We start from the raw sequence: 26357 nt of genomic DNA, 5'->3' as shown, positions 1-26357 counted from the left end.
AGAACATTAAAACAAACAAACAAACTAACAAAAAACCTGTAGGTAATTTAACAGGAGTTAAAATCTAGTATCCATCCAATAATAGTATGTTAGCAAAAATGTTGAACCTTATATAATAATGCTTTTTTTTTTTTCTTTTAATCGAAATACCACAAATTAAGTGTATCTGTATCCTGAGTACAAATAATTTCGCTAATCCTGGTAATTCTAACACGTTGTGATATGCATACATTATAGTTGGATTTGAAAGTATTTTAGACTCCCTTTTTAAGGAAAGTTTTCTAAAAAATGGTAACAACTATTCCTTTCCATTATAACTTGTAACAAACTACTGTAAAGCTTAAGTAAAAATCAGCTGATTTTTACTTAAGAAGAAAAATCTACCATTACACTTCTAATATTATGATAGTTTGTCCCTGGTTCATCTGAGCAATAGGATGTAACACAAAGAAATGCCCACTAAGGTAGATTGGGAAAAAAAAAAAGCTATGATATATAGCCAAATAACGTCATAAAGGTCTCAGAATTAAACAGCATTAAGCCAGGTACTTAACATTAGATTTCAAACCATGTAAATATGGTAAGAGAAGGAGAAACCATGCAATAATCAGAGGATTACACTCAAGGGATTTCAATATTTGAGAGTGGATTAGATGGAATCAAAAAATCTGTGATTATACAGGACAACAGACAGAACAGCAATGCAAAAAAAAAAAGTCTTTTAAACATCACTGAGCAAAAAATAAGTAATTATTTCTAGAGGAAATGGCTTCTTCAAGTAGAGAAAACACTCAGCAGTCAAGTTAACACCTTTTAAAATGCAGATGCCTAGAGGTACAAAACATGAAGTTGAATTTATGGAACCAAGAACAGGTGAAGAAAGCAAGGAGGCAAGAGATGAGTTTTATTTGGAGTAAAACTCCATACAGGTTTTGAGCTGAAGTAAGCTAGAGTCTGATGTAAAATGGAATGAGTGGAGGAATTTGGAAGTGTCACGAACAGACCAGTGGGAGCAGACCAAGCAGTCAAAACAAGGCTTCACACAGATAGATGAAGCTACAACAGGAAAAAGTGAAGGTGTCAAAAAAATGGTAAAAGAAGACACTGAAGGGAGATCAAGTAGGGAGAAAAGAAAAAAAAAAGAAAAAGAAAATTAAACGATCAGTTCTGAAGAGGTATTTTTCTACAAATAACAGTAACAGGAAATATACATGAAATTGTCTCCTTTAATATTTAATGATTATGTTCTACCTTTCTCACCTGGACAGAAAGAAGTAATTACATATATATATATATATATTTATTTATTTCTCCATCGGAAAAATATGATTTTTATACGTAGTAAGTTTTTATATTTTATGCATACATATTCTAGAAAGAAATGGTGCAGCTTAGAAATAAAATGCTACATTTTTTTCCTGCTGTTATTAAATTAAAGTAGGAAAGCACTTAAGCAGAAAAGTGTGAATACTGCCAATCTCAAAATGTAACGCTTATTATCTTTAAAAGCATTTTGTTACTTTTATAATACCTGAAGTGATATAATAGTGTCAGTCACTTAACCACATCTTAGAGTATAATATCTTCATCTTAAGTACTATTATTTCCAGTATTTTAATAATTTTCACACAGTCCTGAAATGTGATCTTTTGTGCTCTGATGACACTTAAATTAATAGCATAATTTTCTGGTACTTGCAACAGTTGCTTTCCATTTTGATTTTTTACATTTTTCTATATCACATACAGATAAATCCTCTAATAATCATTTTTATCTTTATCTTCTGGGAATTCAAAGGGTTTCACTAGAAAAAAGAAACATCAAGGGATTATAACCCACAGATAAGTTTTAAAATCCAATTAATTTTAATACTAATTGTAATTTTTCAATGATGTTCCTTAAAAAGGTAGTTAAATCTTTTTTTTAAATGCACTGTTCATTTGATCTTATTTGCATGCTTCATTGATGTAGCCAGCTGTCTCCTGCTATATACATAAATGCATCTATAGTTATTTAAATACATCACATGTTTGTCATGCAAACCATGAAAACTGTAACATTCCTTTTTATCTTTTTATTTGATTAACCAACTGATCTTTGGTCATTGCTCAACACTCTTTTCTAAAATACTATCATGCTTTTTTATTTTTTTATTTTTATCTACACATCACCAAGATAGTCATTAATAATATTACACAGCACAAACTCTCAGTTTCTTGGTAACCTTTGTACAAGTGCCTTAGAATTTGTATGAAATATGTAAAATATTCTTTGAAAAATAAGACATTCATACTTCAGGATGTCATCACTGGCTACCCACCTGACTCTAAAAATCACTAGCAAAACTAAACTAGTTACACCATCCTCTGTAATTATTAGGTTTCCATGGCCGTCAGGCAAAACATACATTATAAAAACATAAAGAACATTGTGGCAGTTTAATCTTTCACAACAGCTTAAAACAAAATGAAGATAATTTTAATGTCTAATATAAACCTTGCATGTTACTTCTAACTACTGAGGCACTGACATCCGTTTCCCACACTAGCAGTAATTAGTAGCTAGCAGAGGTTAGGACTATTACCAGCATGAGAACAGTCACAAAACCTAAACGTAGTTTGTTGTGCAAGTGGATATCACAGTCTTTAACTGAACCATGTTATTTCTATGGGATTGCCTACATCTGTTGCACTGGCTGGAAAGTGATCCCTTTGCAGCTATGCTCCCTCAGTCTGTAGGGTGACAGGGGATTTATGAAGTCAGCACAGAAGACACTAGTGAATGCACAGTTCAAGCTGAAACACTGCACAGGATTCTGACCAGATCTTCCCAAGAAAACAGATATTTCCACCCAGACATGGTCCTGGGCAGCCTGCTCCGGGTACCCGGCTTGAGAAAGGGGTTCCAGAGGTCCCTTCCTGCCTTAAGCTACGAACAAATCAGATCCAAGACAAAACATTTCTCAGACAAAGAATGGAGAGTCCATCATTAGGAAAAGTCAAAAGTTTCACTTGCTTTGACTAGCAAAGCAGCCTAAGAGGGGATGTGATTATTATCCACAGTTATATTACAGTAGCTGTACAAGGGAGCTAGAGCTAGAGCTGGTGGAAGGCCCATCAAATGTGAACTCACACAAAGCCAACAGCTAGAGCTGGGTTCCTCTCCCTCGCAGCACTGAGGTCCTGGCAATGCCTTCCAGTCCCAGGACACCCCATTACTTTCAGGTGGGAGCCTGGTCAGTTTTTGGCAGAGAGATACTGCATGACTTAATGATCCAGCTCCCTTCAGCTCTCTTTAATGACCACCACAGAAACTGAGCAGCCCAAAAACATTACTGATTTTACCAGCAAAATGCATAATTAGAAAACCTCGCTCTGAGTTTCCATACAGAAAAATAAGAAATTGAGAAAACCTTAGTTTGGAATACTCAGCTTGAAATCCCTTCAGCAGGCTTTAAAGGATTCTTTGCATTAAAGCATCACCTCCAGTGACCATAGTCATAGCTGCAAACACTCAACACTTCTCTAGATTTTTCACATATCAAGTTGTGAGTATAGAAAACAAATAATACAATCAGTGATGACTTATGATAGGAATGCAGTGTGACTCAGCAGCCAGTTTTCTCTCAACAAAGCTTCAAAGTTTTAGTTATACTAGGCTCTGTGAGACAAAAATCTGACATATACTGCTACACAATGCACCAATACAATCCTTTGGACTGAACAATTCAGTGTTAATTTATAGGGCCATGATTCTATGTTCTTAACATCTGAAAACAGGTAGGTGTAGACACTGGGCTAACTAAATTGGTTATTTTACAGGAAAGCAGACATGTAAACATACTGACTTTCACATGGTTCCCTAGCAGTTTTAGAAAACTGACCGAACTTTTACTATTTGTCCTATCAGACTATACGTATCCTCCGTTTATTTCAACAACTGGTAGGAGATGAAGCACTTATTCTGGTCAGTAAAAATCAGATATCCTGGACCTACCTAGAAGGCAACATATTCTATTGCTGCTCCTCTTACCCCTAAGCTTTGTCCTTTCGGCATCTGCAGACTGGCCTCATCATAATAACTTCTCTTCTACCAGTGAACTGTCATGTAGTTCTGCAGTGGTTTTGTTCCCATTCCTGTCCTCTGCACTCTCATCTCCATCTCATCACTGGTCCTCGTGCTAATTCTTTCTTTTAGTTTATTCTAATTCAAACACTTTCCCCAAGTTTACAACCACTGCTCTGTAAGACTCAGCTTATCAATCACTTAGAGTTAAATTACACTCTTCCCTTCAATTAAATGAATAAGAAGGAACAGAAAAAAAAAAGTCACTCTACTCTTCGTTCTTATTTATAGAGCCAATAACTTTAAAGAAGTGCTACATGATACATGGTAACATTCTTGCCAAACTTTAAACAACCACTCCAAATCCTGGATGGATTGAATTCTAACCAAATGGTAGTAAGAATGTTCAAATTAAGATAAACACAGTGCATTTTAATAAAACTTGTGTTTAAAAAATATACAAATATGATTTATCTTTACTGTGAGGTTTGGTGGATTTTTTTCTGTTTGGTTGTTTTTTGCTAATTCTTCCTAGCACAAAATTTGCTTATCCTTAGGAATCCAGCAAAATTAAAATAACTGCAAAGCGTCCTAATGGGAAATGTAAAGCAGCCTAAACTTTAGGTGTTCTATGCATTCACAGATAAAATAAAATTTAATAAAGTGAACAGTGTTTGGCTGGCAAAGGGATCGCCTATATTATCTAAGCAATGTATGATTCTTTAGATTTGTTTGGACTACTATTTATTACTCATAAATTGAAATTTAGCAATTTTCCTCCTTTTTAGCACAAATCCAACTGAGACACAGCACTCTCAAATCTTTATAAAGTGACTTGTCAACCATCTCCATTTTTTGTATTGATAGATACATAGAAAACTGAGGTCTGTGAAGCTCTTTTGCTAAAAGAAAAAAAAAAGCATTATGATACATTCTACTGTGTTTCCATCAAAATAACTAAAGAATAATCTCATTCATATCACTATACCTTCTGAATCTTGTATTACTGTTTCATTGCTGGCTGGCTGGCTGCATGACCTCATTAGTCATTAATTTCCACTCTCCTGACCTTCATGTAGCAAACCAGGTGGGCAGTGGTCAGTATAGAAACAATACCCTGACGTGAGGGCAGCAGATTATAGATGCTCTGAAACTGCAGAACCATGCTTACCGTTTATGCTAAAATCTCTAGACAGCACATTTATCTGGTTATTTAGAAAAAGAATGTAACTGAAATAAGTAGATGTTCTTGCACTTGTCATTGAGAAGCACTCTGCATTTATTTGGCACTTATAACAGTAGCAGCAGCAGCAGCAGCATTGCCCTTGGTGCTGATTTCTTACTACTCTAAAATGTCTCCTCTGAGCCAGAATACACTGGCTGTTGCTGATCATGCTGTGAGACACCTGCACTGGCTACTAGGCTTGTCATGACGCACAAAACCCTACCATCTTCAGCTTGACATTGTGCAAGTTATAATTATTCATCCAAATGAATATGTCAGAGCAGCAGCAGCAGACCTCTCATCAGAGCAAAAGAAAAATACATCAAAACATTATCAACCCAGCAGGAAGACAGGGACCATAAGGAAAATTACCCATTTTTAATATGGATGCCATAAAGCCATGTCTATTATTATACCAAAAAAAAAAAAAAAAAAAAGAGACACCCAACAACCCCTCAAGTTTAAAGTCCATGAGCACTGAAAAGAACCTGAAATAGGCAACAGCAGGGGGAAAAAAAAAAAATCAATTACCTGAAATCTATTTATACTTTCTTTCACAGGAGTTTATATTATAATAGTGCAATTGCACAATTCCAGTTAAGCCTTGTCAATCTTTACCTTAAAGATGACCAACAAATATTAAAAATAAAGACCCATCAAAACTTCATGTTATTTTACTGGAAGATATGTATAGTGTGTTCTGTTTCCCTTTTAGGAACAGAAAAAAATAATATATCAACCACTTGAGGACATGCTAAATTGCTTTATCCAAGTTTAACCCTTATTTTACCATGGCATGAAGATTGCTCACTATAATGATTTCCATGCATTTTGAGAATAAATCAAATTTAAATGGTGTATGAAATGCAATTGTTACAACTATTTTTTTTTCCCTAAGTGTTGGGTTCGTGTCACTCACATACAAGGTTAATTTTGAAAAAGGACTGGACAACTGAAACAAGATTATCAACATAATGTACAGGTTGTTGGTATTTGGTCCCACGTTATAGCAGATTATCTGCAGCTGGAATTTGTATCCTATGATTTCAGAACATGTCTTCAGTTACATACCTACACCTATTGTTTGTGTTTTCAAACACATTACCCATAGGTAATTCTAACTGTATAAAGATTTTAAGATATCAAGCTCTGGAATGCCACTTTTTAACAGTAGATTTTTACTTTCTTATAGCGTCAATATTAATGTATTTGCTTACATCTTTAACTTGTCAAAGAATGCTGCTTCATATTATGTTTTTCAAGAACATTTTATTAAGACATAAATCCAGCCGGTAGCTTCAAAATTACTAACAGTAAACTCAGAGCAGCAACAACTGTCAAGGATATTTGAAATGTTGTTAATTTGAGGCAACATATATTGCATTGATATAAAAATTAATAAAATAATATTAGATATATGGATAACACTGGAGGTAAGAAACAGTACTTGAAATCCTGCCTGTAGTACATGAAATCCAGTACAATCTAAGGGAAAAACAGTATCTATTTAAATCATTCAAAACCATAGCACAGAATCAAAAACTAAAATGACACACGACAACAAGCACATTTTTCATTTGCAATGGTTCATTCTTGAAATTATTTCCTCAAGCTCTCAAACTGAAGGATCTAAGGTGATACACAAAACCTTGAGCTTTGCAGTAAAAATTATATGCTCATCTTAAAATTATTGCAAAATTTTCAACCATGTTCCCTATATAAATTTAATAGCACCAAGGCAAGCTTTATTGATGGTCAGAAATCCTCACAAGAGTTAGATTTATGAAATACCATCACTTATATAAAATCTATTTTCCTGAACTAAATGAAATTAAACATCAACTATTTTCTACAGATAATTCAAATTAACTTACAACTAAGTGGTCACATTTAAATCCATTTAATCAAGTACACATGCTCTATTAAGGAAGAGAAATAAATGAAATAAAGAAAAAGATTAAAAAAAAGACAATGGCTCTTGGTTCTCTGTATTGACAGTAACTGTTACACTATGAAATTGGAATTCTATTAAGTATTTTCTTGTTGTTCTTTTGACTATAACTGAGGAAGTTTTATTACATCATGGAAACTATATAGGATAATGAACTGGGGGACTGGCAATTTTCTAAAAGGCTGTCAGCTTTAGAAGGTGCTTCTTTCTATATAAAAAGTTTATTGTACATATATTTACCCAATATAATTTCTAAAGATATGAATTTTCATCTGTATGAACAGCTTATGAGAAAAACAGCCAATATGAGTGCAAAGTATAAAACATGCAAGGTATATCTAAATGGCAATGAAAATACTAAAAACAGTATCAGAAGGAATATGGAGTTCAATTTTACATAAGCAGGTATGAAGGGGAAACACATAGGGAAAAAAATCTGGAGCTACAAAGTCCAACACATCATTGCCACCTACCTTCGCATATGTATCATAATTACTAAAGAAGGATGCATAGTACAGCAATTTACCTGTGGCATCCAGGAAATAGCAAACTGAACAGGAAAATCCACAAGGCAATCTGGTGGTTCTGTTGGATACTGAGGAACAGAAGAAAAATACAGTTCTTTTTTAAAATGTGATTTAAAGTCAGACCAATACTCAGCTGCCAAATATGATAATGAAATATGAGCACTTTGAGCATCTTGCGAACTTGGCTCTCAAAGGAAAAATATGCAAGGAATTTTCAGAAATAGTTATAAATGATAATTATCATTTAAAGAAAACTACATGTAAACAGTTTTTTTTTTTTTTTATAACAGATTTTAATAGTGGCAGGAGAATCACAGTTTCCTGTGTTCAGTGTTTGCAAAGATATATTAAAAAAGAACTTAAAATTAAAAAGACCAAATACTAAAAAAAATTTTACAACGTTTCCTGATATCTTGACGGCATCTTTTTAATAGAAGCTTAATGTTACCCATGCAACATTCTTGTTCCTCAATTACCTGTAGTGGGTATAAAAGTTTAAAACAACGACAACAAAAAAGTCCTTAATGAGTCAATAATTAGAACTAGAATATTTGTTCTGATTGGAACGCTTTTTTTTTCTTTTGAAACTTAAAGCAAAATAAGCACAAAACTTTTTAGAAAAAGATGAATGAACATACACACAAAATTAAAACTAACAGGTCCCTCACTCTGCCTGCCCCAAATTAAAAGGCATCCTTTAGGAAAAGAACAAATAGTTCTGTTAAGCAAATCAAAGCTACAAAAATAAAAGGTTTGATAAATCCAACAATAACCATTTACCATTCATTACACGTGTAAAAATATTACAGTTCATTATCCCAATATCAACCCTGTGGAGAAAAAGTATTTTCTGAAAACGAAAGCAGCAAAGGAAAGAACCATCTAGGTACAAACAAACTGTGTCTTTTAAAAATAACACCTACACAAAATCTTATTCATCTGAGAAATTCCCTCTTTTAGTCCTATGTGACCTTTCAAATTGTACCAATGACAGACACAGTAGCGTTATAAAAATTGTATTAGTATTGCATAAACTGACAAAGCAAGAGAACGTTATAGAAAATCTTACTTGGGGAGAAATATGAAAAAAGCCCCAACTTCCTCAGAAATAAAAACAAAGTTAAGTTTAGCTATGCTGCCTCCCATAACCATTCTCTACCCAAAATAAATTTATATGTATAGATAATGTCATTATATACCAGACACCTGACAATTACTGGAACCTTATAAAAGTTTTTTCATTTTATATACAGTATAATTCCACAGTAATTACTTTCCAATTGCCCTCTATGGCAAGGAGCAAAAAAGACATAGCTTCCCCAGAGCATCCATTCTGCACTTGATTTTAATAATAGTCTGGTGGATTTATGCATTCCACAGAAATTTGTTTAAACATGCATTTTTTTTAGTACAACTTCATTTCTGTTTTTTGTTAGATATCCACTTTCTGAAGACAACTTCACTACCTGAATATTTACTATTTTATCAGATTGGTGGCAGACAAGTTAAATAACAGTGACAGAGCAAGAGAGCTGAAACAACTAATTTGGACAGGAGGCAGTTACAATTTAGAAACGTACAGCCACAAAAGCTATTACAGTTTCTTTTACTGTAATGTTGGTATCATTTTTCATGAAATACTTCAGTGCTTGCATAAAAATAAACCTGTTTTCAATACATAAAAGTATGTCTAGAACAAACTAAGACAGACCAATTTCTCTGTAGGATTAGTTTTAGAGCTACCCAAGTTAAAATACCAGCAGCATTAGCCAATTATGTTCTTACTTTCTTGATAAGTAAATTCATTTATGTACTCTTTTGTCAGATGCCTTTGAACAAGTAGTTGCTAACATATTCTACAAATGTTTTTTTTTTTTTTTTTTTTTTTTAAATACCTACGGCACCTTATCTGCATTCTTAGTCAAATTTTGCTTAACACTATAATATTGTAATGTGCACCAGCTAATTGCCAAGCACCATGCAATAGTGATTCTGTACACATGTCTAGTGTAATGCTTTTAGACCATGCAGGGTGAAATCCTGTATAAAACAAGGCAAGTGACTCCCCAGAAGACAGTATTTTAAAACAGTATACCAGAGCATATCAATGGCATAATGTGCCATTAGTTGCATTTAAATTTGTATGTTAGAAATCATCCTATTATTCTTCAAACCAATTTAAGCAATTATTAAAGCAAAGATTTATATTCTGTATTTTTGAGCACGCAGCTGAATTTATCTAGAAAAAATATTTTCGATAACCCTCGCCAAACCATTCACTTAATTACCATCAAAGCATCTCATTTACTACATGGCATGCAAATTATTGCAGAGGCTATTAGAGTTCTTGGGATCTGAAATGGCAAGCACCCAACCCACTTCCAAGAATTAAAATATGAGTTTCTCGTGCAATGCAAAAGGAAATCTGATAAATAAAACAAATGTACTTGGTTTCATACCTTGCAAAAATGCACACTTCGTTTTCAGACAACTTCTCTAGATTATGAATTAAACTGTGAATGGAGAAAGATTTCCGCAACAGACATTTTCAGCCAAACTAAACTGAAAACTATTTCAGAAACTGTAAACTGAGAATTAGACAATATATCCTCTTATGACAGTCCTATTAATTTACAGAAGTCAATACTTCATAGCAGATGACTTGACAAATATACCTATGATAAGACACTCTCAATTCCTCTGGATTTACTTTGATGGCACCAAGTTTCCTAGATACTTTACAAACGCAGATTACAGAGAGCAAGTGTTTTAAAGGACAATTCCTAACACAAAGCACATTCATACAACAAGTGGAAACATTTGACAAAGCATAAGAAAAGTCCTCAAAACACATCCAAACCACTAAGAATGATAGTGAAGGGATATTTAGGGGAATACCTGAATACATAACTTTATGAAAAATAACTTATTAAATCACTTATAGATTTTTCTTGAAATTATCGTCAGCATGCTTACAAACTCCTCTTATTATATGGCATCCACAAGGACAAGGCTGAACGAACCAACCTGCCAGAACACATACAAGAGCCAGCAACATATGCTTGGGGGAGAGGTTTAGCTCTCTTGCTAACCTTAGTCAAAGAAACAACATAACAATAATAAGCATAATTTTGTTAAAGCATGTTATCAAAAGAAAACCCTTAAAAAAAATACTTTGAAGTTTTTTCAAATGAATGAAATACATATATCAAGGAAAATCAAATCCCCATGTCAACAAAACCACGTTTCACATATAAATTTTCTCTTGTGGCAAGTTTAAATGCCAGACAGTTTAAAAAGGACAAACAATTGATCCTTTCATCATAAAAATCACTTGGGAAAAAAGAAAAGATTGATGATTACTTGTAACAGCAGACAAGTTGGATAATCTAGTCTTTTTATTATACTGTATCTTTAGTTGATAGAAGGTGCTTTTTTCTGCTATTAGGAGTCTCAACTTCACAGATTTTATTACTATAAAGAAAATGTGCAAGTTTTAAGGAGAACAGAAAAGAGGTAATCTCAATTCTCCTTATGGAACAATGATGAATTAAAGATAAACAGAACCAACCAACATGTAAAAGTGTTTGAGCTACCTGGTAAAAATGGGTATTAGACTGTATTTTGTTTCTGCACGTCTATATTTACAAACAGTTAAAAGTATTTCACTTAACTTCAGTCACCATAAACTTAAGAAAAAGCTTAGGGGCAACAGGCTGCATTTCATTTCTAATATCATACTAAGTATGGGGGTAACAGCTCCCTTCTAAACGATGACAATACAGTCTGGTTTTTCTTCCTGCATACTAAATAGACCACAATTTCATTTCTTGGCATATATTTTCCATCATTTATTAACATAATGTATTTAACAACTAAACGACTAGCAAATTATTTAATTCACTACTCTGTATGTGTAAATATACACACATTATATTTTAAGTATACTTAAAAAAAAAAAAAAAAAAAGTCCTTTTCTGCAACCACATTTCCTTTTTCCCTTTAAGGTAAAATAACTTGTCTTATATAAAACTAAAAAACTCCTGTTTTTCCATTTTTCCAAGGAAAATAGGAAGTCTGTGAAGGTGAAATTTAATTTCACAACACAGTGCCCAGTCCTCATCCCTTCAAGATCCGTTCCACAGGATGGATCAAGGGTAGTTCCAAAACTCAATATTCAGGTAGTGTTTGGATCCACTTTTTTCCCTAAACTGAAGATAACAGCAATCACCATACAATTGTCATTGTACAGACTGGATATCTGTTAAAGATTCATGCCTTAAAATGAGAAATTCTACACAGAAATATTACAGTTTGAGTTCTGTTGCAGGTATCAGGAAAAATTAAAATTTTACTGCTTCCACGCATGCCATGGATTTGGTTTCTAAACATTGTCAAAATCAGCCAGCTATTTAAACTAAAAAAAAATATATTTTTTTTTAATATAAGAACCTCAATTCTGTAGTCAGTCTATCATAAACCTTAATCTCTACAGCTGAAGCAGTAAGACTTGCTAAAAAAGAAACCCAAGATCCTCTATTCTTGTCAGAAGCTCGGTCTCTGGACTGAGTAATAATGAATTAAAGTCTCCAAGTTGTTTTGTCTGTGATACAGAAAAATAATTGCAATATCATAAATGATTTTTCATATAATGCACAGCCTCATATAGAAAGATTCCTACGGAATAAGCATAATGTATTACAAATTTTCAATGCAGATAAAGTCTGAAAACTCTATTTTTTATAAAATAATTTCTCAAAAAAAGACGCAAAAAACACATTATGCTTACAACAGACATACTAACAAACAAACCAACTCTGAAATCCTTATAAATTAAAAAATCCATCTTTTTCAAGGAAGCCTTAAAATATTTTCTCCCATATAAATTCACCTTTGCATTTAACTTCAGAGTGATCAGATGTTGTCGACCACAGGAGTCTTCAGCTTTTAGCTTGATTGTAGTAAGACTAGTATCCACATATGCAACTCTACAAGAGAAAAGAAAACTCTAACAGTATTTTAAGAATTACAGCTTGAAAGGTCTGCAATACTCTTATTAGTCTGTTACAAATATTAATCAGAGGAAGTCCTATATGCCAACCATTTCTGCTGTTCTAGATTTACTGCTGTTAATACACCAGTCTACAGCTTAATGCAGTCATATATCTTTGGGTTATTTACAATGTGTGTCAAGGCTCATGCTGTGGTCAGTGAGCGCTATGTTTCAGTTTTCCATCACTGGAACCTTTGACACGCACAGCATGTTCCTGTCAGCCTCTACTTATGTACACATTAAACTTCCTGTCAAATCTTTGATCCATTTCTGCAGTTTCTTACAGTATGAGACTTTTATGCTCTTGATTTGCTTTTCTCTTCAATGAAGTTCTCTTTTATTATCAATATTATTATTGTGGAAAATTCAGTGGATATTGGTTCATATGCTGAAATTGATTTTCTACAGAAAAGAGTACTGGAACAGGTACAAAATGAGTTATTTACAATGATTTGCCTTTGTTTCATGACAGTTTTACACAGTGTAAATGCACCCAAGCAAGTAGCAAGTACATACTAAATGTAAATAAGTTTTAAAACTTATGACATAATCACTGACTTTTTGTTTAAGATGTCACTGATTTGTGCTTCCCACAACAATGAAGATGAATACCATTGTAAAATACATTGTTGTATTGAAATACGTTCTGCTGAGTAGCTTCAGCAACTGCCAAAAAGGTTCAAACTTCTATTTAAAAAATATATTTATCAGTGAACTGGATATCTGGATATTTTGACATTTTTACTATACCATTCTTGTGTAAAGATAAAAAGCAGTCTAAGATTATTGCACAACTTATCACCCAGACTGATGGAAAGGCCCATCAGAGTTCAAACCAAGCATCTGCTCACTGACCTAAGTAACATTTTTTTTTTTTTAAACTATTACATACTAGCCCAGTCACTTTGGCCAGCATGCTGGGACAAATGGTTCTCTTTCAGCGGAAACTGGATACACAGTTGTAGAAGTCTATACAAGAAAAAGTAGACCTGCACCAAAAGACCAAAAGACATGCACATTCCCAGGCAAGAAGCGAAAAGAAGAAAATCATCTCCATGAATACACAGCCTCAATACGAGGGAACTGAAAAATACATATGGAAAAAGCTATCATGATAGTAAATAGGGAAAGAGATATTATTTCACATTTCATGCTGAATAATTTTAATGCAATATTAAATTGTCCTACAGTTTCCTGGGAGTATTTTGACACTCCTTTTTCCTACAACAGTTTAAAGAAATAGAAGTCTTGATAAAACTGCAGTCAATCAAACACAATTTATTTAGAGAGATTTATTGCATTCCTCCTCTAAGAGGACAAATCATTACTCCCACCTCTCTCAAACTTCACCTCAAAATTATATCACAAAGTTTCTTATCTTTATAAAACTAATTAATAATACACTCCTCCATCTACTGTTGCAGATGGGGTTGAGAAATGCCCAGAAAAAAAATTCATTGCTGGTCTTCCTTCTTCTCAACAGACTGTAAAAAGCAATAAACTGCCTCCGTGGAATGAAGGAGGATTCAAATTTCCATTTAGGACAGAAAAAAAGAACTCAACAGCTCAGTGGCTACTTGTTCTGCAACATCACTCTACCAGTGTTTGGATAAGAAAAGATGAAAAAGTGAGTTCTGTAGCACTGGAGAAAGTTGGACAAGTCTGTAAAAGTCATATGAACTTCTTACGAGTGTATAATAAAAGAAGGAATTGTTTAGATAGGTGATATTTCAGCTATATAAACCTTTATTCCTCAGTAGGCTCCATCATTTTATCACGTATAAAAGAATGGGATGACCATAAAGATGGAAAGCCTCAGTTAAATCTCCAAAGTACTGTAATTCAGCATAACACACAAATGGTATTTCATGGAGGCACATGACAAGGCAGGATTCCTTGGAAAGGGAGGATGCAAAAGAAGATACATTCTGTGAAAAAAACTTGGCAAATATCAAACAGAAATCAAAATGTCATTGAGACCTGAGAAAATTTGGATGATGACTCACACACCATGGACTCCAGAGATGCTAGCAACATTTATGCACCCACGTGAGGGTAACAAGTCCTACCGATGTTTAATAGTCAAGAATCTACCTTCCTGAGGCACTGTCATGGACTCAGCTAGTGTGATTATGAGATAAAGAAAAAGCTTTTTTAGTATTACTGTTGCTTCATATGCACCCTTCTCCCACCTCAACTAATTACATTTGCACCAGGATTTTTTGATCTGCTTAAAATGAAGGAAGAATTCTTCTTTGAATTCCCCAGCTGTTAGGAGGGCAGCACTTGGTGGAGGAAATTTGGTAAAACTTTAAAACTTATCCAACTAGGATTTTTGTGTCCAAGTATTTGAATATGACACAATGTGTGCCACACACTTAAATTAGGTCAAAGAATTATGTTTTTCATATCACAGAGGAAGTGATGTCTAATCACAGCAGCCAGCCAATTTGCAACCTTCATTACTGCTTTTACTTTCAACAGGTAGGGAGGAAAAAGGAGTAAAATCATTCCAGGTACTATATGCAATTTGTGCTTGAGAAACTTCCCATATTTCTTAGATTATTCAAACACACTAAATTTGTGCTATTCTTAAAAGCTTCTTTACTCACTTCAGAGGTAAGGGACTATATACTATTGCTTCGATTCTCTTTCAAACAAAAATTTTTCAAGATGAATTTGGATGCAGTCAGATCTGGATTGGCTTCCAGCATGACACAAAACTTACTAGGAAAAAGCCTGGCATCCACAACAAGCCACTTTTTTTTTTTTTTTTTTCTTTTTCCTAAAAGGAGTAATAATAAAGCCAGAGGCTTCTTAAGGTATGAGCGGTGATTGAGGCTTCCTGGCTGTAGGAAGGCTTAGTTTCCGGCTTAAAGACCATACCAACATGTTTTTAATCTGCAAACACACAGCACCTGCAATCCCAAATCAGTCTAGGTTGTAGCCTTTTCTGCAGTCCATTATATTTTTAATTAGAGGTGTAACTTGCTAATACACTTCAAATTGTCTCTCTAGATTATCCTCCCTCCAACTCATCCTAAAGCAGATACTATCACTTATATAAAGCTTAGCCCCTTCAATAATCAACCCCCCACCCCCAAAATTAGTGACTATCACTAACACAAGTAAATCAAGAGACATACATTTACTGAATTACAAGACTGCGCTGGACAAAAGCGCAACATAAGCTGTGCGTCTACATGAAAATCATCTTAATCTAGAAAACACATTCTGTCTTAGAAGCATGCTGTCTGATAAAGCACTGAGGTGTTTTTTTAACAGCAAACTACTGAATATTTTGTATGCATTTCAAGTCAGAAATACTGTTTTTGAGATAAGCTACTAAATCGTATTTCAAAAGTGTATTATATTTTGCTATATATAACATACATTCAACTATATGTGTACTATATTCAATTATAAATATAGTAAACATAATTGAAAATATAAGTATATTAGTGTATGTCGATCTGTTTTGCTGGCATGGGCTTTTTGGAGGATTTTTTTTTGGGTGTGGGGAGCAAGCAGCAGGCATGATTCAGAACTTACTTCCCATGTGTTTAACTAATATTCTCACACTCAGGTCTGAGAAATTTGAAAAGAATAATGCATATCACTGAAAAGCTTCAGCTGATTTAACAAGGATGTTTTAGACCTTTAAATAAGTGGGTGTTCAAAGCAAGTTCCCACTTAATGTTAATTACACATGATTTATTTATACAAAATTCAGGTGAGAAAACTCAAAAACTATTCTTCAACACCAGGCTTTTTTAATTTTTTATTTCATGTAGTAAAATAAACACTTGGTAAATCACTGTTGAAGACAAAGGTAAAAGTAGATTTGTCTTGTTGAAAGCTGAAAAGCAGACTTGCTTTCATTTTACAGCATGTAAAACAAAAACAGAACTTCTCATTCAAAACTGTCTTACACAAACTTTCATCTTTGCTTATTGAAAGAAGGCACCCAAATTAATTCTATATTATCAGTAAAACTAAAAACAGCCCACGAATGTTTCCTTCATGCCTCCCTATATAGAAACTGCTTTCAACTCCATAAAAGTCTCCTAGAGCTTCTACTAAAAGTCAGCAAAAAGAGGAAGCACCGCAGACTTCTAAAAAATTTCCACACGGACCTTGAGTACTTGACCCTGTGTTCCTTCAGGTTTCTACAAGAATCTTGTTTCCCTGTGTAGGGATGTCAAATTAAGTTTGTTCAATGAGCTTCTCTGAGGGTATACTGGACTGTGAATAATATAATCTGTTTGAATGCATTCAAGACCCTAATGAGAAGGTCCTCAGAAATAGCTACGTGTACACTTCTTTCCTCAACAAAGACAAATATCCATAATATCCATTGCTAATTTGACTTTCATTCCCACGGTATCTAAATGACAGTTGAAGCGTGGGTGAAAAGACTCACTTCTAGTTTTTAAACTTCCACCTCTTATTTGACAGATGCTGAATTTTTACTACAGCATGTACCCTCTGAAACCTCTTCTTGAGTGCACTGAGCCTACACACCCTAGTGGCAGAATTTTGCACTCCACTTGTGCAGTAATCAACCCTCCTCAAAAGGGACACACCTCCCTCAAACACCAAACATGGTCTCCCTGCACAGCTGAATCAAGAAAACCTTTTGGAGACTAAGGAATGCTTTTCATTAGCCCTGATTTCTTTGATCTGTTTGAATCCATCTGGGTAGCAAGAAACATGGTAAATTTCTCTCTGGGGGTTTCAGAAACAGCTGTTTTATAGTTCTGGAATTACAGTTTTCCAAGATCTCCTCTACTGTTGTTTGTTTTTTTTTGTTAATCTAGATTTACCTTTTTGTGGATTATGTTTTCACTTTGTCTAAGGAGGCCCTCGCACTATGAAGACAAGATAAAACTGTTCTTTAAAAATTATTATAGATTTAAAAAAAACACATATGAACAGAACTTTTATAACTTAGTTATAACTGACTCCATAATCACATCACTGTTACCCTTCACTACACAACAGAAATACCCAAAATTCTATAGAAGTTATGGAAAAAACTACAAACGTTTTATTGCATATGTTTACTATGCCAATAGTAATAGGTCAAAGAAGAATCAATTGCTTAGTAGTAGCCTCTCACCTTTCAGCACAGTTACTTGATACTGAAAATATGCTCTCAGTTGATACAGGTTTTTTGTTTTTTTTTTTAATGAAAAAAGCAGCTGTCTTTTAAAACAAGAAAGGCTTCTGAATAAGACAAATTAACTAGATAAATTATGTTTAATATGTTGGATCCATGTATACCAAAGAACAGAATATTTTAGAGATAATCTCTAAATAAAGTAACAAAATAAACATACTTATTCCAACCCAGTATTTCTAGATCTCTGACAAGACAGGAGTAGTATTCTGGTGGTCGTTGTATATGCAGCTCTTCTGTGTTCTTTAAAGCAATTTCCTGTTTAAAAGAACATTAAAAACATCATTAAGGGAGATTTCAATATTTTTGCATCTATTTAGTCATGTGATTTTCACAATTCATTCAAAAATATTAAGCTTATGTAAAATTAACTGTACACTGCATTTGTTTTGTTATAGCCTCCAGCTAAAGCAGACAAAAGCTGTTTGGTAAATTACTTCAGATACTGCTAATGAAAACATCTGCAATTTAAAAAAAAACACAGATGTTGACAACATAGTCTTCAGATGCAAATATCAAATGTGCCTCTTTTTCAAGCTAATAAATTTGAAGCCAAGCATCTTGTCTGAAAGAACATTTTAAAAGAAGGTTCTGTGAAGCCCACAGCTGTTTCCTGAGCATCACAGCCACAAAAGAAGACACATATATGAAATCCCCCACATTATCCTTAAGCAACTATATACCACTTAACATACTCAATCAAAAAATACTCAATTTCTCAGTTTTAATATGATAGGATCCCAGAAAATAAGTTCTGGTATAGACACCTATCAGGTATGTTATAAAGCCTCAAAAAAGTTTTATGAAAAAGGTAACACCAGATTACAGACAAAACAAACCATATGTTCCACATGTTCACATTGTGCTACTTGTTCTTGAGAAGTGTGCTTTGGTTCAAATTATGCTTACAGGTCATATAAAGTGAGAGCTGTTTCCAAAGCTACAGTGATTATTAATGATGACTTCCAAGAGCACCTACCAGTGCCACTCAGTCTCAGTATAGCCTTGTGCTAAAAGATGGCAAGATGGCCCAACAATTAAAAAAAAAGAGAGAAAGGGGAAGGGAAAAGAAAAAAAAAAAAAAAAAAAAACACAAGGAAACGAGAGGATAAGAGAAGCACAGCTTAACTGACATGGAAAACACTGAAACGTCACCATGAACAAGGTTTTCTTCATTATTATTAAACTGAATTCTGCACCGAGATAAACACTGAAAGTGAAATCATAAAATGAAAAAATGGGTATTCCAACAGGATATAATGAACAATTTTTCACTATGATGACAAAGTTTTAAACTTTGAAAATAATAAAAATCTCAAGAAATTTCAAGAAAAAAAATCTAATGCAATTAGCAAAATATTTGTTATTACAATTACTGTGACCAACTTCAATATATCTGCTTTAGTATTTTAGACTTTTTGACGTGTCTTCATATAATAAGGTAAACTTTATGATATTTACTTGTATAATAAGGTAAACTTTATGATTTAATTAAGAGCTAACAAATTATTTTCTGTTGTTTGTATACACAGATAATACAGAAATTACAATAAAACAAGAAGTTATAATTTAAATAAAATAAATTTAAAATAATGCCATTACATCAATCCTTTCTCCCAAGTTTGTCCTCTACTACTTTTTTTGTGCGCTCAGGTTCACTTCATGGTATGAAACACTTTACTATTTTGAATGAATTATACTTCCTCTGCAGTGTCATTTTCTGAGGTCTTATGTATCCAGGCAAATAGACTGGAACAACTATTGTGAAATACTCCAAAACAGCACCATGTAGACATTTTTATGTCTTATTCTAAGTGCCTTTGCCTGCTTCAGCATAATCCAGTTTGGCAGGAATTGAACCAGTACTGAAGAAAGGTATTCTTATTGTAGAGCAGTAGTAAAACACTAGAAAAGTATTTTTGTTGTTGTTTTGAATAAAACTTAGTGTTTTATTTTTAAGTTAAGTAGGCTGTAAGCAAGTATTCTTTGCATAGAACGCTTTTATAATATTTTAGCAACAGACATGAAATGGTCAGTTTCACGCTGTTAACTGAAGACTTTGCTCCTCTTCTAAACCCAGATTAGAAACTCTTAACAGAAAATACACAGAAATCTCTGTAATATTAAAGAAAAGGTTTTCTACATTTATTCATCAAGTTCCCACAATGGTGAAAACACACTTAGCAACCCACTGATAGCGTGTAATCCCCTTGTATTATTATATGCCCCCTTTTTTTAAAAAACAAACAAACAAAACATCTGGACAACACCAAGAATTCCAAGAAAATCATTATAAAGAGGCTAGCTCTATGCTGAACATATTGAGATCACTTGCCCAAATCTTATTTTTTTCTGCAACAGTCCAATTTCCAAAGAGTACAGTAGCTTAAAATCTTAAAAGGATATTTATACAAGCATTATGTGAACAGCATACATACATAATCCCCTATGGAAAAAAAAAAATATATATATATCCATCTATTAAACGGTAAACTGAAAAAAAAAATCATAGTAAAACCTAAAGCTATGAGAACAACCCTTCTCCCACATACATGTTCTGTCACTTACCAAAATAGTTTTCAGCTCCACCATAAAACTGACAAGATCTGGACAGCTGTGCAGCCTCTGGAGGAAACAGAAGAACAGAGCATCAGTGCATTTTCATCTCTTAACTTGTAATGGTAAATAATATCCATCTAAAATTTCCATCTACTTTTCTGGTATCATCAAGCCACTAAAAGAAAGAAAAAAAAAAAAATCCAGCAATTAAAGAACAAAACTCCCAGAGCATAGGGAACTTCAGTGAAAATTTTCTGCCACCTTTGTCAAATAATGTCACATAACATTTATACATTTTGTGAAGACTTCACACTTCATGTATTTACAAAGACATTTATGAAGACTTCAGTCTTCATCAGTGAGAACAGAGGCTTTTGCATCACTCAGAATGGTTTTTGGTTAAATTTTCTTTAAGAACTCTCCAGAGCCATTTGCTTTCAGATGCTGCAGAGGTTTAACGGATCCTTATCCATCTTCAAATGCAGCAGATATTTACACTTCAATTTCTTCAGCTCTCTACCTTTGGTTACTCTATAGTCACAACCCTTGTTCTACAAAGGGATGCACAGTCGGTGAGATAGTTTCTCAACCTGCACATGTGGCAAAGATGCCTTCTTAAAAACAAAGTATTCTTCATGACTGGAGTGCTGTTGTATCCTTGCTCTAAAGCTTCATGTGGACACAGAGATTTAACTTAGATTTCTTGACTGCCTACAACAAAGAACAAGCTGGATAAATCCATAATTCATGTAATTTCTCATCCACGTATTATGAATAGTTTATAAGGAATTCTATACATCTACATATGTAAAAAAGGAGGAAAAACATCTGTTTCTAACTGAGATGCTAAAGAAAATCCCAGTAAGATGTAATCTGCAATTCATTAAAAAAATTCTATCCTAATCTTAGAAAAAAACAAAAAAAAACAAAAAAAAACACACCACTGCTAAAAAATTTAAATGTAAGTATTTTCTAAATACTATCAATATCAATTCACATTAGCCTGCAAATACTCAGGCATTTCAAAATAGCAAATCTTGGCTATGCAGCGAAACGAGAATTCTTTAACACTTAAAATAGGTGTACGAGTACTAGCTTTTTACAATCATTATACATATCAATTTAACAGAATCAGTTTTAAAAGTAGCATACCTGCTTTAAAATATGCCGATATCCATGCAGTATCTTCTTTAGTTGCCAGCTACACTCTATCCTAGACAAACAAAAGAAAACTGCAAAGAAAACTTTGTATTCATTTTAAATTAACAGTACATGATTTTTAGAAAGGATCAGGAAGTCTGGCGTCCAACAACATAGTTTTTTCTTTAGAAACCACAAAGGAAGTAAACAATACTTTCAAATTTCTTTGAGCACTCATATTCAAAGTTATTTAAAATTTTCAAATGTCAATACCCAAGGCCCATTAAAAATTAAGCAGACATTTACCTATAAAAACCTCTATTCTTTGCTGAAAACAACAACATAATTCTTGCAAGCTAATATGACTTCATAAAATGTACCAATATTTAAAAATGGTATCCTGGAAATGTCAAAGTTACCTATAATGCAATTTTAACTACCTGACCTAGAATGTAATTAAGCTGTCTAATACCACAACAGTTCGGTTTACAGCAGGCTGGCCTAGGCAGAAGCACACAATACAAAGATAAAGATGAATGCATGCCTAAACGCATGCATGTCTACACACAATCCCCTCCCAGGACCCCCAACATCACTCTGACAAACAATCCCACCACTAAGAACAGGGGTTTTAAAGTTCAGTAACAGGGTATTAACCAGAAAAAAAATAAGGTTAGTGCAGCTTTTTTTAAAATTCAAGTAAGTCATTGCTTTAATTTATAACTTTGCACTGAATTTTCTGTTTCCCAAATGGTGACATATAAATAGTCTGATTTAAATGAGCATTTTCCCCAAGTACATTGGTTTATATATAAATATAACCAATTAATTCCAACAGGTTTCAAACTTAATTAACAACAAAATATTTTGATGTGGGCAACACTTATTATCAGCGTTTATTAACACTGATGCTATACAATTTTGTTGCAAGGTTAAGTTGAAACCAGTAAAAATTAATTGCCAACGCTCATACTGGGAAAAAAATACTAATTCAGTTTCATATCCATCACTGCTTTTATCAAAATAAGCTTGGTTTCATATCTCCTTACACATTTTTTTTCTCTGTGAAACTATCTTACCTTGCATCTTTCAGTTGATGATCTACTGGTAGCAGTATCCGGATATGGAAGTCTCTACCCTTAAAAACAAGCACTTAGTTAATAGGAAGGCAAGCAAAGAAAAATAGACACTTGATGGAAGTATTCCCCATAGTATCAACTACGAAACAAGAAAGTTTCTCTTGTCTGACTTGCAGGAATATTATTCAGAATTTCTTCATTTAGAAAAAAAGCAGCATGAGTGACAGGTAGGAATAATCCTGTTTTTAATTCTGAAGTTGAAATACTCTTGACCTCTGCAACTCACAATACTCAGTAAGAACTCTTCAGCACGTCACATTTCATAAAGCAAAAATAATAAGCTTTAGAATAAAAACACTATCCAAATGTGGGCAAAACCAAGAAATATACTTTAAGCCAAGTCATACTGAAGTATATGAAAGTCTGTCTTTGACTCAAGTAAAAGAGCAGACACTTACCACAGAAGTACTACACTAAAAAAGAACTCGGGCACTGATTCACAAAACATTTTCTACAAGGATTTAGAAACCTAAACTTAACTACGTTATGTTTCGTTGCAACTATGTTAACTACATTAATACATTTTTCTTGTTAGTGCAATCCTTATGATGCAGCCCCTAAACACCATCCACTTGTATTTTCAGTAATTATCCTGATTTGTGATCCTCCCTCTACTTTCTTACAGTATGATCAAAATAGGACTGAAAGAAAGAAGGTTTGAGAGGGTTTAACACCTCCCTGAAGTGAAGAAGGCACTTATCCTAAAACTTTTATTTCAGGGCATTTCATCTCAGTGTACCTTGAATTACACCTACAGACTCTTGAGATTTATCCAGCAGAAAGGCATGAACAACAGGTTCCCTGTTATAATAAAATGACCAGTTCTCTAATGGTTTACCTCCGCTCCAGCAAGGCCTTCAATACTGTCTCCCCTAACATCCCCCTGAAGAAGGATGAGCTGAGCAGACGGTGAGGTGGCCTGAAAGGTGGCACAAGTGCCCCCAGGCAGGACTGAGTCCAGCTGGAAGCCAGGGATCAGTGGTGCGCACCAGGGGTCAGTCCTGGGGCCAGCACCATTTAACCTTTGGTAGTGACCTGAAGGACAGAGCAGGACACACTCGGCAAGTCTGCAGAGGCCAGAAAATTTGATAGAGCAATGGATACATGATGTGGTCATGCTACCATGCAGAGGGATGCGACAGGTTAGGGAAACGAGGTGATGGGAACCTCACAGACTTAACAAAGGAAAGTGACAAGTCCTTTAGCAGGAGAGGATTTAAACCCATGCACCAACACATCGGGGAGGCTGACCAGCTAGAGAGGTCCCAGCAGACACCACACCAACCCTGTGCCAAAGGGACTCCTGCACTGTGTCAGGTCAAGGAGGGCAATGCCTCCCCTCTGCTCGGCAGTGGGAGCAGCCCCTGGAGCACTGGGTCCTCAGCTGCACCCCCAGTGCAAGAGGGACAGGGGCATATTAGAGCTAGTCCAGGGAAGAGCAGTGAAGGTGATTTAAGAGCCAGAAGTCTCTCTCAAACAAGAAGCTGAGAGAGCTGGGACTGTTTAGACCAGGGAAGGAAAAGGATGAGATTTGCCAGTAAGTACCAACACCTGAGGAAGGAGGAGTAAGGAAAGTGAAGGCAGGCTCTTCTGAGCGATGCACACTGCAAGGATGACAGGCAGCGGGTAGAAGTTGAAATACAGGAAGTCTCACTTAAATGAAATGAAAAAAAATATTAGCAGTATAAGGGTAGTGAAATGCTGGAACAGGCTGCCTGAGAGACTGTGAAATCTAAATCTCTCCAAAAAGCAACCGCAACCCGCTCCAGGTGACGCTGCTGGAGGATCTTCTGAGGCCTCTTCCAGCCTCATCCTCCCTGCGATCCTCATCGCCAAAAACAAATTATCTGCCTCAGAGGTGACCCCGGCTCATCAGTGAGCGGCGTGCACATCAACACACGCTCCCCAGGCGTTAAAAGCGAGGCTTTCCTGAGGGCTGCCTGCACTGCTGCGCTCCGGAGCGTGCAAGCGTGCCGCTGCCCAGTTCCTGACTTTTATTTTCACTTCTTCCCCTCAAACCCTGCCCGCGCTTCCCGCCCGGGGCCGCGCCCGCTCTCCTCACGGGCTACCGGCCGCCGAGCCGCGGTACCTGCGCGGTGACGAAGCCCTCGTAGGCCGTCCCGTCGCGCTTCTGAGGCAGCAGCAGCGGGCACTGCCGGAGCAGAGCCGCCGCCGAGCCCGCCATATCGCGCCGTGTCGCCTCATATCGCCTCATATCGCCCCGTATCGCGCCGCGCCGCCGCCCCCGTTCGAACGCGGCCGCCGCCGGCAGCGCCCCGCCCCCCGCACGGCGCAGGCGCCACACGGGGAATGGGGAGGGGGGGTGAGGGGGGAGGCGGTGCACGCGCGGGCGTTTGGGCGGGAAGGGCCGTTGGGCTGGCGCGTGCCGGCCGTTGGGGCGCTGAGGGGAGCCCGGCGCTGAGGGGGGCGGTGTCGTGGCGGAGCAGCCCGCGGTGCCGCCCGAGGCAGGCGAGGCGAGGGGGCAGTTTGAGTTTTTTTGAGTTTTTTTGTACGTATTTGGAGAGATCCGAAGGCCTCGCGGACAGCTCAAGCTGTGGAGAAGTGCGGAAGGCTCAGCCAGGTGTCGGGGAGGCGGTGTTAGCAGGAGCTCGGCCACTCCAGGCCCAGGGAAGGAGAAGTGGCTGCGAGTTTTTTCTCCGACAGCAGATAGAATTGTAGAACCATGGAATTTCCCGAGTTGGAAGGGACCCATAAGGATCATCGAGTCCAACTCCTGGCACCGCACAGGTCTACCCCAAATTTTAGACCACGTGACTAAGTGCACAGTCCAAACGCTTCTTAAACTCTGACGGGCCTGGTGCAGAGACTGCTTCCCTGGGGAGCCTGTTCCAGTGTGCGACCACCCTCTCAGTGAAGATCCTCTTCCTGATGTCTAGCTTAAACCTCCCCTGCCTCAGCTTGACACCATTCCCTCAGTCCTATCACTGGTGGCTAAGGAGAAAAGATAAGCGCCTTACCCTCCAGTCCGTCTTGTGAGGAAGCTGTAGACTGCGATGAGGTCTCCCCTCAGTCACTCCTCACACGTCTTCCCCTCTATGCCCTTCACCATCTTTGTCGCCCTCCTCTGGACACTCTCCAGCAGTTTTGCATCCTTTCTGTACTGTGGTGCCCAGAACTGCACACAGTACTCAAGGTGAGGCTGCACCGTGCAGAGCAGAGCGGGACAATCCCTTCCCTCAACCCACTAGCGATGCCGTGCTTGATGCACCCCAGGATCCGGTTGGCCCTCCTGGCTGCCAGGGCACACTGCTGGCTCATATTCAGCTTGCTGTCAACCACAACCCCCAGATCCCTCTCTGTGGGGCTGCTCTCCAGCATCTTGTTGCCCAGTCTGTATGTCAGCTGGCAGCGGCTCTCTTCCTGCAGGGCTGGGAGAGAAGTGAAAGAAGTGTTTGTACCCCTAGGTCTTGGGCCCTTACCTTGGGAGAGCTGTACGTGGGGGTAGCTTGGAAATAAATCTGTGAAAAGGGGACATGATTTGAACTCCCTTAATTC

The 26357-nt window shown here is 36.1% G+C and overlaps 1 protein-coding gene across 3 annotated transcripts in view; it reads right to left on the bottom strand.

Moving 5' to 3' along the window:
- FANCL (FA complementation group L) overlaps window positions 1-25094 on the bottom strand; it is a 29061-nt gene extending 3967 nt beyond the window's left edge. The window contains exons 1-7 of one of the 3 annotated variants that reach the window (XM_082756738.1): window positions 24931-25094; window positions 22782-22835; window positions 21715-21775; window positions 20572-20628; window positions 18164-18261; window positions 12660-12756; window positions 7768-7836 (exon numbers count right to left, since the gene is read on the bottom strand). In XM_082756738.1, the coding sequence (XP_082612864.1) occupies window positions 7768-7836; window positions 12660-12756; window positions 18164-18261; window positions 20572-20628; window positions 21715-21775; window positions 22782-22835; window positions 24931-25046 (552 nt within the window). In that variant the 5' untranslated portion in view covers window positions 25047-25094. Of the gene's footprint in view, window positions 1-7767; window positions 7837-12659; window positions 12757-18163; window positions 18262-20571; window positions 20629-21714; window positions 21795-22781; window positions 22841-24930 lie in introns of all 3 variants that reach the window. The other 2 variants (XM_082756739.1, XM_082756737.1) reach the window with 2 other exon arrangements.
- Window positions 25095-26357: the final 1263 nt, after the last annotated feature.

Source organism: Aythya marila (assembly GCF_965140915.1).
Source record: "Aythya marila genome assembly, chromosome: 3".
Taxonomy (NCBI): Eukaryota; Metazoa; Chordata; class Aves; order Anseriformes; family Anatidae; genus Aythya; species Aythya marila.
This window is presented reverse-complemented; position numbering and strand designations above follow the sequence as displayed.